This window comes from Vespa mandarinia, chromosome 1 (assembly GCF_050613455.1).
Source record: "Vespa mandarinia isolate Hongniang chromosome 1, ASM5061345v1, whole genome shotgun sequence".
In the NCBI taxonomy this organism is placed as follows: Eukaryota; Metazoa; Arthropoda; class Insecta; order Hymenoptera; family Vespidae; genus Vespa; species Vespa mandarinia.
In genome coordinates, this window is record NC_140810.1 from 13,664,587 (window position 1) to 13,677,741 (window position 13,155).

A 13,155-nucleotide genomic window follows, 5' to 3' on the forward strand; every position below is an offset into this window, starting at 1 on the left:
AATAAAAATAAAAAGGAATATATATATATATATATATATATATATATATATATACACAAAAGAAAAAGAAGATTTATTAAGCGTTATTACAAAACAAATATCACACCCGTACAATTGATATAACGCGTAATCGAATAAACACGATTAATCTCGATTAATCTTGACTTCGAGTGCCTTCAAAAATTAACTTAAATTAATGCTGTGTTATTTATAACTCCTTCGAATATTTACAATAATTCTCGTTAAAAAAATGGCTGAGATTATAATCGTAAACATAAATCTCAACGCGTATCACGTAAAGGAAATAGATAATGGATCATTCCTATGAGTGTCTTTGACGAACAAACTTATTGTCTTCTTTTATTACTGAACGTTTGAGGTTCTTGGATTTCGAAGACAGATTTCCTTTGCGAATAAATTCTCGATCTTCATTCAAGAACTTTGTGTCATGCAAAGTTCATGATGCACACAAAAAATAACAACGATAGAAAAACAATTGAATCCATGTTGATGCTACGAATTAATAACGTAAGTTATCCAATCGACTGTTTTTGCTACACGATGATAAATCCCTGGTTGTCCTGGTTGAGCACAGGAGTAACCAGCTGATACGATTCCTATGAGGTACCATCTTCCTGTTTTCTCCAACATTAAAGGACCTCCACTGTCTCCCTGATAAAATATTCCAAAATATAAAAATTCAATTCAATTAAATAAGGAATGGGTTATCTGATTTTATATATATATATAATAAATTGTATATATATATTTATCAATTTACTCATATATATATATATATATATGAATTCACTCACTTGGCAGGAATCTTTACCACCACTACGATACCCAGCACACATCATCTCATCATAGATGACCACGTTGATACCATTCGAACGATGCCACCTTTCACAAATGCGATTGTCTATCACTGGTACATCAACTGCTTGAAGTGTCTTTGGCCGTAACCTCGAACCTAAAATGTTCAATAAGGATTTTGTTTCTAAAAGGAATAAGTTAGTTCATTCGTTGTACAGGTTGTTCCTAAAATGTACGATCAAATATATATATATATATATATATATATATATATATATATATATATATATGGTCCATGTATTAGAAACAACCTATGTAAATGAGAGATGTTATTGTCTTCCTTAAAGTAAAAGATGGACTTAATAACAACGATAATGATATCGGTATGGTCTACCAGCTTGAAGAGCACCCCATCCAGCAGCCCAACCGTATTGACCTAAAAAGTCTTCGTTTTTCTCTGGCAGGCAAATTGGCGAAATGTGTGGCATGTAATGAACCGGTCGATCTAATCTGAGCACTGCTACGTCGAATCTGAGAACAAGTAGATGATTAAAAAAAAAAAAAAAAAAAAAGAAAAGAGAAACAAGAAGCAAAAAAAATGAACGGAAAGATTACGGACTTTTTTGGGATTACTGATTTGGTATTTACCTATCAGCTTGTGGTGTGAATTTAAAATAAGGATGAACTCGAATCTCTCGGACACCAAAAGTGTAAGCAGGTAGTGATTCGCTCGCTGAATTGACCACGTAATCTCCAAGGGTAACTTGTACCTGACGTGCCGAAGCTCTGATAAACGTAATATAAAAAAAAAGAAGGGAAGAAAAGAAAAAAAAATATATATATATATATAAATGATTAGTATCAAAATGTCAATTTGATTTTATCTATTTGACGTAGGTTCTGTTCTTTTCACTCACTTGGCTACGCAATGACCAGCTGTTACAACATGGTACCGATTGACTAATGTACCACCACATCTACTGGATCCTATTCGTATATAAGCCTAAATAAAAAAGAATATTATTTATTTTTCCTTTTTCTCTTCTTTTTTTTTTAATTTTTAATTTTCAAACACAGTAATATCTGTTGGTAATAAAAGGAAAGTATTTATCGTGTTTTTTAAAGCTGACCTGCCAAGGAAAACTTCCAAAGCCAGCTTCGTCACCACCAACGATTCTTCTTTGAGCTGTTTGCTTCGAAACTGGTATACCGCAATCTGAAATTTTAATTCTATTTTTTTCCCCTACATAAAGACATAATAATCTCTCTCTCTTACACACACACACACACACACACACATTTTTTTGTACTAAATTAATCCTATGAAATATAAACTCTTTTTTAGAATAAATATATTGTACATAAATATACATTCATACAAAAGTACACAGATAAATTTAATATGTTATACAATCATTTCTATTAATTATATATTTTTGAAAGATTTATTTATTTTAAAAAAAGTTATTTTCGTACTTTTACGTACTTTTTTCTTTTCTTTTTCTTTTTTTAGAATTTTTACGCGAAATTAATTCTTACGTATTTATGTATCTACGAGCAAGAGCCTAATTGCAATATTAGTATCACCGAATTAGACTTGGAGTAAATTCCGCAGAAAGTTTCCCTTTTGTTTTTAAAGATCTTCATTGGTATAATACATCCAAAAGGCATGCAAAAACTATTCGATTTCAACTTTCAATGGTTCATTGATTTAACGATCCTACGATTAGAAAATCGATATCGTGTTTTACAATGAACATGATCGACGATTGTGTAAAGAATATAATTTACTATGTTCGCGGTAAACTATTATTATTATTATTATTATTATTATTATTATTATTATTATTATTATTATTATTATTATTATTATTATGTTGTTACTATTATTATATTGTTATTACTTGACTCGTAAGATAGAACGAATCGACGGCTTCAATTGAATCTCGGTTTCTAATTCCTTTATTTTTTCGAACGATCAACGATATGAGCTCGTTCACACAAACTCAATATTTTATTCTGACAAAACAGTGAACCAGTAAAGAACGAGTGATTAGGATTAGAAACGTCGATAAAACTTCAGCTTGTCGGAACTCGTTTTCAAAGTGGCCTCTTTTCAAATGAAAGAATATCGACGAGTCGATCGAAAGTGGAAGAAGGAGAAAGTGAATAGAAGTAAAAGGTGCACGTATTCAGGTATGCACGTAAGTATAAACTTGACCAACGAAAAACATGCAAATTAACATTATTCTATAATTGTCGGAGGATAGAAGATTCAACGATAAAAAAAGTGAACGAAGAAGAAGAATCAAATGTACATACATACATACATACATGCATGCACACATAGATAGATACGTACGATATAAAGAAAGAGAGAAAGAAGAAATTAGAATAGAACGAATAGATACATGAGTATACAACGTAGAGTGAAAATCGAAAAAAAGAATCATTTATTATTCGAAGAGAATCGATCGATATGATCGATGAGTTATGATCAACAATAAAAGAAGAAATTAATGGGAAATAAGAGAAATAAAAATAGAAAAAGTAAAAGTAAAAAAAGGGCGAAGGGGAAAGAATAATGAATGTGCTTGAGATCAAAGTGCTCGAATGATCTTAATTGAATTTTTTTTATTCCTTTTTTTACCGAAGCCTAAGAGATACGATGAAGTTGGTGGCATGCTTTTTTATGGGGAGAAGGACTTACGATCGTCATTGGTAGCGTCCGTGTACGTATCCAGCGGAAGCAGTTGAGATTGATCTCGAGGCGTCTCGAGGAAGTTAGAATCGGAGATAGCTTTAGGATCTTTTCGGTGACAACAAGCGAACATAATGCCACCGCAACTGCCGTCCAATAAGCCAGCGGACATCCAGCACATTAGAAAAAATTCACAGGTTCGTCCGTCGGAGCACAAAGTATCGTCGCCCTTCCAAAGCGGTCTTTTCTCTTGACGCGATTCTGCACAAAATATTGGAAACTTTTCTCTCTTTCTCTCTCTCTCTCTTTTTCTTTCTTTCTCTCTCTCTCTCTCTTTCTCTCTCTCCGATCATCCCTCTATCTAGTAAATACATTGAGAAAAAATAAAGCAACCAATTTGATCGTCGATCGTTCGATTACTCCAAGTCTAGACTCTGTGAATCTGCGTAAGATTTCGTGAATACGACTCTCTTTTAAAAGCTACCTAGCGTAAAGCCTGTGTGTTATTACATTCCTCATAAGAGAGTTCACAATGAACGTGTTAGGCTACGTGACAGGATAACGAAGAAATCGTTCGATAGACACAAAGCCGGAAATTGTCAAACAACCGATGCTACTTTCGCTTCTCTCTAAACAATTAATTACCAAGCGCAAATTGTTCATTTCTTTTCCTTTTCATTTTCTTTCTTCTTTTTTTTTTTTAATCGACACTATATCTAACTAATTCGATGAACCGTGAAATGATTTTATTACAAACTATGAACCCTACCTGTTTCCAGTCTGGGATAATCTTCTAACGTTTGCTTTCGATGATCTGAAAGAAAAGATCTATGAAACGCTAAAGTAATCTCTTATCAAACGATATTTATTGATCTTACTCACGTAAACCAAGATCAATTTTTTTATTCTAAATAGAAATTACAGAAATCTTCATTATCATTCGAACGTTTTCATTGTTGATAATTCAATATTACGGAATATATTGTAAACTAGGTGTTCGAATTATTCATCATGTATGCACCATAAGATGGCGTATGGTATTGAGAAAAAATTATTAACTTTAAGAATCGAAGAAATCAAATCCTTGGAAATCTGTACTTATTAGAAAATCTAGAAAAATTTTTTTTCAATATAAATACTTAGAATCTGAAATTGAAATGACATTGAATAAAAATCATTGTTGTAATAATAATTAAAACAATGTTTGAAAATTTATATGAATTTTCTTTCAACATAAAAACTTGGTATTTCAAATTGAAAGAAAAATTTTTCTTACTTATATTTTAAATTTATTTAATTATTAAATTAATTATTTTTATAATTATAATTTATTTAATTATCGAAATTTGTATTATTTATATTTTTATTTTTATATTATTGATATAACAATAATTAAAAAGATTTTTGAAAGTTTATGAGAATTATATTCCAATATAGAAACCTAGAATTTTGAATTGATATGAAAAGAAATAGAATGAAAATAATAATATACAATTTTAATGTATTTTACGGTGAATGAATTAATGTAACGGAACATATAGAAAGAAACAGTTAATGATTAATACAAAGAAAAATGTTGTTTTACCTCTAACGTCATCCTCAAAGTCAGGCAATTGATTGGATTGAAAGAAAGTCGTAGTTCCTCCACCAGCAGGCGGTAGAAAATCGTTGTCACGGAATATCAACCTCGGAGTTCGATGACCCATCACCGGTCTAGAGTATTCAGAAACGGGACTTCTCCAAAGGGACTTATACTGCCTCCAAGGTGATGAAAATTGTGGTTGGGGTCCAAAACGTGCAGCTGGATACGTACCAACGTTTCTTGGACCAATAGCCGAGCCACTAGATTCATAAACATATCCACCTGGACCACTGGGAAAACGAACGTATCTTCGTTTACGAATTGGATTTAAAATCCGTTCGGTAGTTCGATTATTATCACTTGTATTAGTATGCAACGGAATCATAACGGTATCGATCCTTTCAAGATGGAATTTTTTTGGACGATCAGTGTCTTGGCTGGCCTGGCTCTTCGAAGAGAGTACGAGAACCAGTCCTATGAAAAACCAATGGCACTTCGTCGCCAACCCCATTGTTTGCTTTCTGAAAACAGAGAAAATTAATCCTATATAAAATTTAATTCTATAAAAGATTTGATTTTGTAACGATTCATTTTGCTCGGTTATTTGATAAAAATACTTATCGATCGTTTCTTTAAAAAATTTTCAACATGATTTGTAGAATAAAACATATTAATTAATTTTCAGAAAAAGCGTACAATCGTTTCCAATGAGTCATCATGCAGTTGGAAAGTCGATCGAAAAGTTTCGAGAATTAATAGAGAAGACGAAAGGATACTTCCTTCGTACGAAGGACTTAGAGATAGCGAAATCTGGTTTGCGTCACAATTCGAGCCGTAACGAGCGAAAGTAAAGACATTCATTCTTCTTGGTAAACGAAGAGAGAAAGAAAGACAAATAGATAGATAGAGAGAAAGAGAAAGAGAGAGAGACAGAGAGAGAGAGAGAGAGAGAGAGAGAGAGAGCTTTGGAGTTGGATCCGGTGTCAGCATCCGTCCCAATCACGAGAGAAGATTATCGTTTGTTGTTGCCAATGTTATCCTGACCCGTGCCAGCCACACTAATCACTAGCGTTGTTCATGGCTAATTTAACGACTTAACAATTATTCCCTCTCGTAATAACGTAACGGAGAAGGCGAGCGAAACGAAATTAGAAAACGGTTCGAGAAAAAATGGCGCCGTAAAGAATAAGAATAAGGAAGAAGAAGAAGAAGAAGAAAAGAAATTTTGTGTAATTTTGCGAGTAGAGGAAGCCAATGGAATTTCGTGTAAAAGTGACGATGATGAACGGGACAGGATCGAACGGCCTTGTCGAGTACGATCGACCGGCTTCTGACTCGGTTCGATGTGTTAGTAGGTCATTGGCTCTCCGTTCGCCGCGTGAATCCACCAGAAGTGAAAGTGCACTTCTTGCGTGCACGACAGTGTGAAGTTCACGTTCACGCGGTGCCACCCGCTCGACGGAAGTTACGACTGGCTGAGCACAATTCTCGGACACTCTCCTTCATCTTCTTCTTCTCCTCCTCCTCTTTCTCTTCTTTGTTATCCTTTCTTTTCTTTTTTCATCAAAGAAGACATGGTATAGAACGCGGAGAGAGAGTAGTCGATCGTTATGCAGTAGGTAACGCTTATCAGTATCGTTGTTACCTTAATCGGAGCATCTCTTACAGTTTAACACTAGCATAAATTATTTGGCGAAAGGAGATCTTTCTCTTGATCCAGTTTCTATTGCATTTCAAACGGAAGATCGAGAATTATATTGAATCGAAATAGTACACAATCGAGTAACGTAATAATACAAAGACATTGTTTGAAATTAACTACCTACTAATAATTGTTTGCTAATTCTCAAGTACCAACATAAATAGAATTCATGTAATATATATTATACATGTAGATTTATAAGTATTCGTGTAGATAAATGGAGAAGATATTCGATCGATTGTTTTAAAGAAGATAGAAAGAATATTAGTCGTAGGAAAGTGGAACGAAATATAGAGATATTAAGATTCAAGTAATCATGTTTCTTTCTTCCTTTCTTTCTTTCATTCTTCATTGTGCAACATAAGAAAATACGAATAAAAGACAAGGATATGAGATAAGATAAGACAATCTAGTCTGAAATTTTACTAACGGTACGTTAACTTTAGAACTTCTCTTGCTTATTATCAAATAGAAATTAATTATGTTGAAATAAAAATTGAACAAAAAGATCATACGAGATGAATGATAAATGATAAATATATCATTCATCTGAAATAGAAATCTATCTCTCTATCAGATAGAAAATAAATTAATTTTATGAAAGATTGAAATGGTTTTGCGTCGATAATTTTTTCTGGAATATATAAAAAGGAAATAAAAAGAAAAAAGAAAAAAAAGACGAAAAAGAGAAAATGAAAGAGAAAAAGAGAACCAAAAAAAACGAATGAAAAAAAAAGAATAAATAAATAAACAAAAAAAGCAAAAAGTCAAAGAGGGCTCGAAACTCACGGGACTTTCACCGGTCCCGTGTCTAGCTGGTTCTAACTGGCATATACAACAACACCGAACGAAAGTACCGAGTTTCTTCTCTGACTCGTATCACCACACCAGGACACACCGTGTTCGTGGCACGTAATTGCACCTCTTCGTTTTCCAGCTGTTCGTTGGCGCTTCGTGAAAGCTTCGATATAAGTGGTAACGTTTGCTCGTGCGTGCGCGCACAGACACACACACACATACACACACGCATACACAGTTATACCAGTAAACATGTAAACGTATAACTTACATGTTAACATAATATCAACCGTCTTTCCCTTTCCAGAAATAGCCACAACCCCCACACTCACATTTTCAGATCTTTTTTTTTTCTTCTTTTTTCTTTTTCCTTTTCTGTTTCTTTTAACCGATGTACTTTTCGAATATCTCTCCAAAGAGGATTCCGAATTCTCTGATCGAACCGCCATCGAGAACGTGATCTGTTACTTTCTCCAACGAGGAACGTGCCTCCTTCACTTTCGCCCAAATCGTGTCTTCGTCTGTCTCCTTGTTGTCTTGTCCCAAAATGAAACTAACGAAAATTTAAGATTCTCACCAAACTTTCTCATAGAACGTAAGAAGAATTTTTTATGTTGTGTTATCTTTTTTCTTTTTTTTTTCTTCACCTCTTTACATTTTCTATTCTCCGTGATAATAATGAGAATATTCTGATCAGGATAAGCTAATATCGTAAATAATCATCTCGTGAGAATCGTTTCAAGTAAAAGTTCTTTATCTTTCTTTCTTTTTCTTTTTTTTTATCCCTTTTTTTCATTAGGTATATTATCTCTCCTTCGTGAAAATAGTTTAGCTTTCTTAACGGTATTTAGATATTCCGAGTCTCTTAAACATTATCGAAATCGTTTCGAATTCCTTCCCTTCTCTAGAGGGCCAGTTTCTTTACTCCAAAGGAACCGGTTCGAAGAAATCACGATGTCAGAGCTTCACTTCTTTCTCGTGGCCTTGAAAGAGTACGCTTCTTCTCGGTCTAATTCGTTGATACCATCTTCGTGACGAATACTTTCCATTGTGTAACGAATTCTTTTCACACGGCATTTGATAGTTTATCTTTTACTGTCATTAAGTACTTACTCATTGGCAAGTAATTAATAATCAAAAATAAATAGGGAGAGAGAGAAAAAAGATATCGACGATTAATAAAGATCGTTGTATTAAGAAGATTGGTAATAAAAACTCTATGCTTTCGCCTTCATAAAAAGGAAAATGTCTTTTATAATCTTCCAAGGTAAAAAAAAAAAAAAAAAAAAGAAAAGAAAAAAAGAAAAGAAAAAAATGGGAGAAAAGAGGAGATAACATTAATAACTTTGTCCAGTCTCTATGACTTTCTCTCATCACGAGTAGTTGTGAATTAGATAATTGAATTTGATCGAGTTTGTGCAACTTGTATACTTATATTAATCAGTTAATACAGATAAAGAACAAGAACATTATAATCAAACATAATCATACATAAAAATGAATGTATTATAATCAAATATTAAACATAGACAAATAATGTATAATAGATAGATATAATTTATTTAAATCAAAGTTTAACAAATCTGATTCAAATAAATAAGATATAAATTTATAATATAATTACTATTACGAATATCGATAAATGCATATGATTCGATATGAATAAAATAATACATATCGCATAGCATCTATGTTATATACATATCACATAGTAACACACAAACACAAAAAATGTGTATATTATACAATTCTATTCCAGATAACTAGCCATCGAAACGAGCTATAAAAAGAGTCTATAAAAAAAAAGTCGAAAGTTCGATATGTGTATGTGTATGTATGTATAAATAAATAAATAAATATATATATATATATATATACATCGATGTATATTTCGATATGTATATTTATATATCGATTCGAAATCGGGGAAGATTCAAACTGGTTTCTATTTCCGCGCCACGTTTCTCCATTAAAACCCTTCGTATTCTGTTACGTAAAGGAGGAGTGCCGTTTAGACAATCCGTGTACATACATCGGCCATCGAAACACGCGCATCTTTAATGTGGTACCATCGTAAGCGCTTCGTTTTGGAGAATACCGGAAATACTTTCACTAGCTACGAGACTAGAAACTTAAAAAATGACGAATCGATCGTCGATCGAATTAATCTTCGTTTATTTTCGTTTCTTTACTTTCATCGATTAAAATATCAATCGAATGGAAATTTTCAATAATTTTAATAAAAAAATCTTTTAAATGGCCGATTCCACCTCTTAATTAATACACATGAATATCGTTTAAAGCTTAAAAATCTATCTAATTATTTATAATCTATAATTATAAATAATTTAGGATGTCAATGGAAATCTTACGATGATTTTTCTTAGATCCAATAAAATTGCCTATTCGAGCATTAAAATCACCGATATTCCAAGTTATTTTCGTAGATATCAAATCGTTAGGCTTTCTTTTAAAGCATTAAAACGTAGCTAGATGATCTCACTTTCACTCTAAATATCTTTTAAAAAGTTGAATCCACGAGAAATATAAAGAATAAATATAGAACTTAACGATCCTCGTGCTGTCAAATATGAATTAAATTAAAATTTTTTGAACATTTTTCAAAAATTTCTTTTTGTTCTTGTGAAAATTGTCCACAAATAAATGGACAAATATAACGATAGATAGATAGATAGAAAGGAAAAGAAACAATCAGAGACTTGAGAAAGCGAGGAGGACTCACCAAGTTGGAAGAGATCGAAGTCGATCTTCCGTGCAGCCTACGCGAACCTGACCTTTTCTGGATTTCTCTTGGTCTCTTTCGAGTAGAGAGTCACTCTCGTTAGAGTCACTATAGTATCCAATACTCTTGGAAAATCGAACGAAAGGAGATAAAATTTTCTTTGTAACAATAATCCTTCCTCTTGTTTCCTTCCCTCTTCTTGTTCTTCTTCTTCACCAACACTATCACCACTTATTCTTCTTCTAACTCGATTGGACACGATCATAAGTTAACACATATGTGACACAAGTGACACGATCTTAATTAAGATCGAGCCACATTTCCGATTAATGATCGAATCGATGAGATCACTGGACTTGATCAGAAACACTATGTATTTCGTTGAATGAAAAAAAAAAAGGAAAAAAAACGAAGAGTGAGAAAAAGAGAGGGATAGAGGAAAAAAATCAAAATCACCGAAAGCACACTTTTTCGACTCTCCCACGCACAATCACATAAAAAAAAATCACGTATTTATGATCGATAGGACGATTTTAATGAAAAAAATAATAAATAAATAAAAAATAAAGTAAAATAAAATAAAATAAAATAAAAAGAAACTAAGAAAAAATTGATATTTTGAGACCCTCGACCTTTAAAGACTTCTTCTCTTTCCTTCCTCAAACTTGATCTTCGTTCTCTTCGTCATCTTTACGATGAATCTTTCCTTCTTATTCCAATTTGAAAAGAAAACAATATTAAAAGAGTAGAAGTGTTTCTCTTAAAGGATCTGTCAAACTAATCAGCGGCAGAGAGGTCCGCGCTTGGTCGAGGACTCATCACCATCTCTATCCTCTCTCGACTGGATGACTCCAGGACTGAAGGCTACACTCTCGTCGTTGCTCGTCGTTGCTCGTCGTTGCCCACCTTTACTCACAACGTGTTGGCTCTCACTTTCTCCAGCCGTGTAGTTTCATTTCGGTAAGCGCACGATAAAACTCTCTCGCATGTCTCCCACCATGAACAACGACAGCAAGACCAGCAACAGTAACATCAGACTCTCGCTTAGTCTCCTTGGTCTCTCTGCTTTGATCTGAACCACGACAAAATTGTCTGCTGGTTTTAAAATCTATCAGGAGATACCACCTCTTTTTCTTATCCTTCTGTACTTATTCTTTTTTTCTCTCTTTAGTGATCCAGGATCTCATCTTTAAAAAAAATGACTACACTCGTTCAAGGAACGATAGCATCCGGTTTGGTCGCACCGACAGTAGAAAAAAGGGAAAGAAAAAAATGAGAAAGATAGAAAGACAACTCATTTTTGTGGAATGCATGGATGTTACGAGATCAGACTTATATCCAAAGTCTAAGATCATATGACATAACGCGGATTCTTAACACACTACATACCAATAAAGGAGATCTCTATCGATAGTGATCATTTCAATTTATTATTATAGATCCATAATCGTTAATACAGTGACTCGTACGACTTGATTGCCTTTTTACTTGTTTTCAAATTCTCGGTAGATATTGAAAGGAGAATTTTATGAAATTTCCACTATGAGGGGATTTGTGATCTCCATTGGTAAATTATGTGAGAGGATAAGGTTGGCTGAATCATTTTGAATGAAATCAAAAGAAGTAGGCTAATCATAGAAATCTTTGAACAAGTCATTTTCAATTAATCACTTGAATTTATTCATTTTATATACTCTTATGATTTATGATATATATATATATATATATATATATATATATATATATATATATATACATGTTCATTATTTGCAATGTTCGTTATTAACAAAAGACGTTACTCGAAAAAATGTCAACAAGAAATCAATGTTACAAATACGAATTTCTACATTGTTAACTCGGTTATAACAAGACTATAAGATTTACGCTTTTAACTCATAGTTTATATAAATTTCTCTAACAACAAGGTATCTTCAAGCTATTTCTCGAAACTTTGCCTCGGAAATATTATATTAGGAAGTCGTACTTGCTAATTCCCATCGGAAGTTCCTACACAAAAGTTTATTTTCCACAGAATGCCGGAATTAAACGAACGAACATTTTATTGGGAAAAATGCGTATGCGTAGGATGCATTTGACGTATCCAGATGCACATATATATATATATATATATATATATATATATATATATATATATAAATGTGATTTAAAAGTCCGACAAGATATTTGATACTTGAATAATAGACAAATAAATGTCCTAAATGATGACTCAAGTCAACAGTACCGGTTTTGTTGTAACATTTAAGAGAAACGAAATCGTCGAAACTTTCGCAAATAACTTACGAAATTATAATAGCTATTGTTTCGGAATTAACTAGTTCTTTTTTTTCCTTATTCTCTTTTTTCTTTCTTTCTTTCTTTTTTTCCTTTTTTCATTTTTTATTTTTTTACTACTTCTTTTCTTTTTTTTCTTCTTCTTCTTCTTAACATGACCAATTTGTGTCCTGGCAATTATAGAACTACATAAGGCTATTAGTTACGACGACTATTCGTAGCAGAGCAAAGATCCGAGCGTTCTCCTTGTCCGTCCATTGTCCGCTCGAAAAGGAGCATGAAAAGAATGAGAATGAGAGAAATTTCGCGAGACTCTTTCGAAAAGTTACGACTACCTACCAACGCAATATATATACCGAGTTCTTCGTCAACATCGACTCTCGACATCGTTCAATCGATTCGACATGCCATGTATTACGTACAATCAAATTTGCCACACATTTATTTTATTTATTTATTTGTTTTCTTTTTTTTTCACATTTCCGTCCTCCGCCTTGCGATTTCGTTGCAAGTATTATTCA

The 13,155-nt window shown here is 32.8% G+C and overlaps 1 protein-coding gene across 4 annotated transcripts; it reads right to left on the reverse strand.

Moving 5' to 3' along the window:
* Nucleotides 1-27: 27 nt before the first annotated feature.
* On the reverse strand, nucleotides 28-11,384 carry LOC118447727 (venom protease). Of its 4 annotated transcripts, XM_085662579.1 has the most exons (10): nucleotides 10,343-11,384; nucleotides 5,103-5,620; nucleotides 4,287-4,331; nucleotides 3,527-3,778; nucleotides 1,947-2,032; nucleotides 1,734-1,819; nucleotides 1,465-1,602; nucleotides 1,211-1,347; nucleotides 816-973; nucleotides 28-672 (listed from the first exon to the last, which is right to left on the reverse strand). In XM_085662579.1, the coding sequence occupies exons 2-10, from the start codon at nucleotides 5,608-5,610 to the stop codon at nucleotides 514-516; spliced, it is 1,569 nt and encodes a 522-aa protein (XP_085518705.1). In that variant the 5' UTR covers nucleotides 5,611-5,620; nucleotides 10,343-11,384; the 3' UTR covers nucleotides 28-513. The 4 variants fall into 4 exon arrangements, with proteins under 4 accessions (XP_085518705.1, XP_085518709.1, XP_085518712.1 ...); XM_085662583.1 differs by lacking the exon at nucleotides 4,287-4,331; XM_085662586.1 differs by lacking the exon at nucleotides 3,527-3,778 and having other exon boundaries at nucleotides 10,343-11,380.
* Nucleotides 11,385-13,155: the final 1,771 nt, after the last annotated feature.

Bases quoted from the DNA above. Each gene is read 5' to 3' on its own strand.
- LOC118447727 (XM_085662579.1), bottom strand. From the start codon at position 5,610: ATGGGGTTGGCGACGAAGTGCCATTGGTTTTTCATAGGACTGGTTCTC. The intron at 3,779-4,286 runs GTAGGGTTCATA...TATTTTGTGCAG, and splicing joins TTATCCCAGACTGGAAACAG to AATCGCGTCAAGAGAAAAGA. The intron at 1,820-1,946 runs GTCAGCTTTAAA...TTTTTTATTTAG, and splicing joins TTGGAAGTTTTCCTTGGCAG to GCTTATATACGAATAGGATC.